The 7,566-nt window shown below is 30.1% G+C and overlaps 1 protein-coding gene across 1 annotated transcript in view; it reads left to right on the top strand.

The window, feature by feature from the left end:
* The window catches only part of LOC111083133, a 29,793-nt gene that overhangs the window by 17,729 nt on the left and 4,498 nt on the right, over positions 1-7,566 (top strand). Inside the window, exons 6-8 of the mRNA XM_022379410.1 lie at positions 977-1,026; positions 3,870-3,947; positions 5,071-5,300. Coding sequence (XP_022235118.1) covers positions 977-1,026; positions 3,870-3,947; positions 5,071-5,300 — 358 coding nt within the window. The remainder of the gene's footprint in view (positions 1-976; positions 1,027-3,869; positions 3,948-5,070; positions 5,301-7,566) is intronic.

Genomic DNA, 7,566 nt, shown 5'->3' with positions numbered 1-7,566 from the left:
TGAGCTACATGTCAAACCTTGTAATGGTAATTTTATCATTACGTTATATTTAGCAAGCTATATGGCAAACCTTGTAATGGTAATTTTATCATTACATTATATTTAGCGAGCTACATGTCAAACCTTGTAATGGTAATTTTATCATTACGTTATATTTAGCGAGCTACATGTCAAACCTTGTAATGGTAATTTTATCATTACGTTATATTTAGTGAGCTACATGTCAAACCTTGTAATGGTAATTTTATCATTATGTTATATTTAGCGAGCTACATGTCAAACCTTGTAATGGTTGACCAACTATTTCATCCCTTTAGTGGAAAACACATCATTAGAAAACTCAGAGGATAAATAATAATTTCCCATAAACTTCTCTACATTAGTTGTGTTTGGTTTGGTTTTTAATTTTTTCATCATGATTTAATACTTACAGCTATTTAAACATAAAATTTATAAAATATAAGTTTTATTAAAGTCCTGATCCGTTTCATTATCAGACTTGAGTATCATCATCTGTTATTAAATGCCAGAACAATATGTCTGTGTTAGATTATGTCTTAATCCCGTGGGACTTGGTGAGGATCAGTTTCCTCTTTCTCGTAGAATGTGCATGAGAATCAACCTTTTAAACTGTTTTTCTATGACCCGAGAAAAGCAGAAACCAAGATTTTAATCTAGAAAAATAAAGCTAATGCTTAAGAAATACACATCTCTTGATAAGGTGTAGTTAAAGGTAGATGTTTTCTGTGTTGTTAGCAACAAATTTGGATATGGTGAAAGTAATTTCCTAACCTTTTACGCACTTTTGTTGTTGTTTTAATTACATTTTGAAAATGTTTATGGAAACGCTTGTTCAAGTCACGATACTTATGTTATTCGTGAGTGTGTCATCATGATCTCTTTTCGGAGAAGAATTTGTATGTAGTTTATGTATTTCATTTTGAAATTGTTTTAGACTTTATCTTTGTGTTTGCAGAAGCAATCGACTCTGCTGTCCACTTGGAAAACCTAAGTGACTTCTCCAAGGTAAAAACTTTATTTAGTTTCAAATTAAATCATTATATTTGCCATTTTTTGTTCTGATGTTTATGAATTGTAGCTTTAAATTCTCTAACACATTCTGGACCTGAGGTATATCACCAGTTTGTTACACATTCTGGACCTGAAGTATATCACCAGTTTGTTTCACATTCTGGACCTGAGGTATATCACCAGTTTGTTTCACATTCTGGACCTGAGGTATATCACCAGTTTGTTACACATTCTGGACCTGAGGCATATCACCAGTTTTTTACACATTCTGGACCTGAGGTATATCACCAGTTTGTTACACATTCTGGACCTGAGGCATATCACCAGTTTTTTACACATTCTGGACATGAGATATATCACCAGTTTGTTACACATTCTGGACCTGGGGTATATCACCAGTTTGTTACACATTCTGGACATGAGGTATATCACCAGTTTGTTTCTTCTCTAATAGTGGAAAATATGTGAAACTTTCGAACAAATAGTATCTGGTTTATGTTTAAGACAATTCTTATTTTAAATTATTTTACACCAAGTCTGAGACTGAATTTGGGGGACTGCATGCACTACAGAGAGGTGGAGGACTGGGTGGGCTTCAGAGAGGTTTCACCAAACTAGAACCCCCCAAAAATAATATTTGATCTGTTAATCTAAAAAACAACAACACTTTACTGCCAAAAGAACTCATCTTCCACTAGTGTTTGATCACAAAGATTAGGTTTATGCTAGACTGTGTTCCTCTCACACAAAATGGTAAAAATGTTCATGTTCAGACAGTATCACAATTAGCCATCTCACAAAGCTTTGTTGATCTTTCCTTGATCATCTCTTTCAACAGAACTTGTGAAAACTGTGGAGAAAAATGTTTTTTATAGGGTTGAAGAACCAGATTTTGTATTGCACAACATGTGTGACTACTACAGTGTTTTGTGTGGGATTTTGGATTGGGTTTTTAGGTTTTAGTTTGGCCTTGCTGGTGGATAATACAGATTTCAGGTACCATAAGGAGCTCAAATCTCTATTCAGGAGTAAAGAAAAAGAGTATTGATAAGCTTTGTTTGGGAATCAACCTGCCAAACATATCTCCCTGGTTTGTAGACTGCATGCTAATATTTCGTTTATTTTTAAGATGTTAAATTTCTAAGTTTTGTTTGAGAAATTGTTTTGTAAAAACAATAGAAATACTTTCTTTTAATTTAGCTTATAATTTCAACTTCTTTAATTAATGACAAAAAAGTTTTATACTTTGCAAATTAAATTAGTCACCATTAGCTTTGTTGGGTTAGGCATTGAAGTTTTTATATAAATAATATTCTTGGTTGGAATATAATAATTATAGTTTGTTTTCAAGAACTAATTTATTATTTATATGCAATGTTTGTGATAAATGTAACAGAAATATTCAGTGTTAAAGGATTTCAGTTACTGAATACTTTGTTAATTACAGCACTCACTAAAGGTAACTGAACTTACCTGACATCTTTTCACAGAAGAAAGTTTTGTAGCTTTCAAACAGATTATAGTTTAATGTGTCATTATTTCAGAAATGAAGAGAACATCAAAAAAACTATAAAAATAAATTCACAGATATTTAGATCGTTTGTAAATGCTGTAAACTTCACAAAAGAATATTTTGTTCACAACTTTGGGAGCTGTGGGTTGCCAGACTTAACAGATCATAAATTATTTCTGAAACCACTTATTAGCTCTAGATTGAGATAGGTAGGTTAATGATCTCTTCTAGTTGATCATTGTTAGCTGTTATCTCTAGTTATTTTCAAAGCTGAGCTTAATTAATAACTATTTCGATCACGTGCTATAACATCAAAGGATGAAAATGAAGAGTTGTAATAATAAAACTATTGATTCAGAATGAAAATCATGTGAAAAACAAGGTACAAGCCATTATAATTTCAAGGAATGATAGTTTCTTAGCAAGAATAAACCTATTTTTTGTAATGGTCGAAATATTCAAAACACTAGTTAATAAATGTAATGTTTCCAAGTGAGGGTCTTTTGATCTGTACAGTAATGAAAGTTGGAACATTTCTTAAATATTTGTTTATCAATTATACTAAATAAATGTTACAAAATGATAAAATAACAATTTAATACATTTTTGACCAAAAATCTCTGTTAATAGTTAAAATATATTTGTTACTTAGATTTTGAAGTTAATTATGCAGGTGTGTACTTGTGACCTGAAATAAGTTTAAACAACTTTATCAAAAATGGTGCTGTCAAAAGTGTGTGTGTTCTTTTTATTACGTCAATATGAAACTGTAGAATAAGTTACATGTAATCTGAAACATTTTTCTCGACTTTATATTTTTCTTTACAAAAATTATCGAAATTATTTTATTTAAAAACTAATGAAAACTATTGGAAGGGTCTATTATTCTAACTAGTCGTCAAACTATTGATGTATGCTGAACTGTAAAAGTGTGATATCTACATGCAAGCACTTAATTTGGTTGAATAACTGAATTCATAGATAGTACATAAACTTATTTTAATACATATAGAAAGACTTCTATTTCTTGATAGTAGTAACGATCTTATCAAATATAATTAGCTTTGGGGCTTCACCAAGTTTTTCTTATTGTTTCAAACAGTATAGGATTTGTCAGTGTTGCATTTCCGTAATGTTCCTAGACAATGAAGTTTTGTTGAAACATCTTTCTTTATTTTTAGATATATTTTTGATTGATTTTTAATCAGACTAACAATTTTCACAATTTTTGTTGTTGGGTTTGTCCTGAATTTAAAAATTAGAACACTGTTTTAAATAGAAGAGTATTGTCTTTAAATAGTAAATTCTTTGTGTGGTTCATTAGGAATGCTACAAGTTTGTAAAAAACAAAACCAGTCATATTATGGTCTCATCACATGACCAGCTACCAGCCTTTAAAATGGTAAGTATTCATGACCTTCATCGTTATTACTCCTTATGGTCTATAGAAAACTAGCAGTTCATTACAGAAGAGTATTTTATAAAGTTTCAGCATTGCACTAACTTATTATCTGTTGTTGATATAAGTTACTGGAAAACTAATAAAGTAGAAACCTATATTTAAAACAATTGTTTATTACTATACTAAACTAAGTAATGATGGATATTAGAATGGAAATATGTAAGTTTTAGATTAATAGGGCTGTTTAATTATTATATAAATGAAATAATGATGGATATTAGAATGGAAATATGTAAGTTTTAGATTAATGGGCTGTTTAATTATTATATAAATGAAATAATGATGGATATTAGAATGGAAATATGTAAGTTTTAGATTAATGGGCTGTTTAATTATTATATAAATGAAATAATGATGGATATTAGAATGGAAATATGTAAGTTTTAGATTAATGGGGCTGGTTAATTATTATATAAATGAAATAATGATGGATATTAGAATGGAACTATGTAAGTTTTATGTATATAGGCTGTTTAATTACTGTGCTAAATAGAGTAATGATATGTTATTATTAACATATTAAAGAACATGAATGTATTTTTGTACACCTAGTGGTATAAGTAGTATGAAAGGGCATGAACGTATTTTTGTTATAAGTAGTATGAAAGGGCATGAATGTATTTTTGTACACCTAGTGGTATAAGTAGTATGAAAGGGCATGATTGTATTTTTGTACACCTAGTGGTATAAGTAATATGAAAGGGCATTAATGTATTTTTGTACACCTAATGGTATAAGTAGTATGAAAGAACATGAATGTATTTTTGTACACCTAGTGGTATAAGTAGTATGAAAGAACATGAATGTATTTTTCTACACCTAGTGGTATAAGTAGTATGAAAGAATATGAATGTATTTTTGTATGCCTAGTGGTATAAGTAGTATGAAAGGGCATGAATGTATACCTTGTGTTATATCTAGAATGTGACATTATCTGTACCAAACAATTAGACATTAAAATACTTTCTCGTAGTAGTTTTTTGTTCATCTTATTTAAATTTTGATTGTTCTCTTCTTAAGACTAACTTACTGGAGTAGCTCATGGACAATGTTCTGTTCACAGAGTGCAGAAACAGAGGAGGATTTCTTGGTGTTAGCGAACAGTGACATAGCCCAGCTGTGTGGAGCTCTTATTGTCTTGTGGCAACAGTTCTTGGAAGTTGTAGTACACCAGGAGAGAATTCAACAGCATCTTGCTCTGGAACACCATCAGCAACGAGTCAGGCATTTTTCTGAGGCTTTTTTTATCATTGAGAAACCACGGAATTCAGCTCTGATGTGTGATGATTCTAGGTATGTGTATATAATAGTAACAAGAACCTGATCGCTAGGTAATTAACTTGTTGGATATCTTTGCTCTCATCTTTTCCAGTGAAGCACAGAAGTACTGTAGTCAAAAATGTGACTAAAGCTTGGAAATTAGTGGAAATTGATTAACCATCAGTCTAATTGATCAGTTACATTCAACTAATCTGTTATGGTCACAGTATGGCTAGAAAAATATGGAAAAAAGCTTAGAGATGTATCTATCTTGACCAAAAGATTAGCCTGCAAGATGATAGTCAAAGATAGTTCATACTTTCTTTTAGTCTGATCTGGCTATAAGATTGGCTTCTATTTATTGATATATGAAAAGTGTATTTTTTGTATAAAAGCACCCCACATTTGGTTTCATGCTAATATTCTGCTTGAAGCACATAGTCAGATTTCGTTGAGTGATTAGCATACCAAAAAAATGCTCCAAGCAGTGGGGCCATTGGTGTGACAGTCAAATTCCACAGCAGACCAAGTGTTGGTAGTGTGTGGTGTTAACCCTCGTTACAGGTAGGTCAAAGTGGGTGTGTCATGACGTTTTACAGAGTTACATTCAAAGTTTTATTAAACTACTTTATTTTCAATATATATGAATAAACCTGGCATCAAAATGTAGTTAATATATCAAATTTTAATATGATATGTTTTAATTTCTTAATTTTAAAGTGAAATGTTCAAATAAATCCACTATCTTCCCTTGTATGAGAATCGTGACATTTGTTCTCTCGGTCCTACTCCTCCTCTAATTTATTTATTGTCTTTGAAGTACAGAATTTAATGTAAATTACTCGTAATATAGCTATCACTAAGGCAATGTCTAATCTTTCTAGCCTACAATCTACTTTGTTTACAAAGACATATACTATAAAGTCAAACCCACTTGCCACGCCCACTTATCGTATCTCCTCTCGCAATTGTGAATAATTCTCTGACGTTTTTATATTGTATCATTCATTACAAATAAAGACAAAGTTTTAATCTGTCAAATGATGTATAATGTTAAGTTATGTTCAATACAAAGTATTGTCAGTTTTGTCTTCAGTTTGAAAGTTTATTTCGTGATGTTCAGATCGAGTAGCTGATGGAATTATTTTAAGCTTATCTTGTCTTAGTTAGGAAGCCAGTTAAATTATAATACTTATAGGACATTATGTGCTTTGTGCATGTTATTATTCCATGTTTTTAGATGTATTATTAAAGTAAACAAAAATTATTTAATTTACTAGTACCGTCATTATAAAAAAATAGTAGGGTTAAATTTCATTGACAACTAACAGCAAAAAAATTAGACTTTGAACGTAAATACTGTATTTCTTGTTTTTCTTCCAAATTTTTTATTTGTTATAAAAGTAAGTAAAGTGTAAAAATTATAAACTTATTAGATTAGATAAGTTTATATCAGATAAGATAATGACAAATGATGATTCTGAAAGAGGTCGCAATTATATCATTCAATTATTCACTGAATGATTTACAACTTGTGTAGCAGGATTATTAGTTAGACACGTTTAAAGAGCAATAAAACAATAAGATTAAGTACAAATAGATGTAAAATGTTATGAGCCTTAAGCTATTTAGGATAAACAACTTTAGTTTCCAGTTTCAAAATTACCAGTCACTCTAGAATGGTAATTTAGATTTATTTCATATTTTTGTATGGTAGTTACAGGATCGGTCAAATTGACCAAGTCTATATAGAGTTAGGATACAGAAAATAACAGATGAAATATAAAATTTAATTGAAAAAAAAAATTCAACATTTGTTTAGGAGGTTTTAGAGGTTATACAAATGAAATTTGAAAGTTTTCAGATGAAGAAAAGTATTTTTAATCTTAACATGAAAATAATTTTGCACTTGGAGCAGTCAACTGACTACTTATATTCATGGACAATACTTATTTAATAAGTCTTAATATTTTTTGTATCTTCATGAAATTTGGCAAGCTTTCAGTAAACATTACAAATCTTTTGTACACAAAAAAATCAAAGTTATAGTATGTATACTCTCATGATTACATGATCGTGTAATCCACCAACCCCGTAGGAAAAGAATTAACTAGCTGCCTTCTCTGTAGTTTGTCAGCTTAACTCTTTGACTGTGATCTACTTACATGAAACTCGTGGATGAAATTCTTATAAATTTGAGATGAAAGGTCCTATACGTATGTAGTTTTTTAAATATGCTATTTAATTTTGGTTTTTTCTCAAGCAATGTTTTTCTCATGACTTTTTTTTTTGTCATTTT

Source organism: Limulus polyphemus, unplaced genomic scaffold, assembly GCF_000517525.1.
Source record: "Limulus polyphemus unplaced genomic scaffold, Limulus_polyphemus-2.1.2 Scaffold8292, whole genome shotgun sequence".
NCBI lineage: Eukaryota > Metazoa > Arthropoda > Merostomata > Xiphosura > Limulidae > Limulus > Limulus polyphemus.
This window is presented reverse-complemented; position numbering and strand designations above follow the sequence as displayed.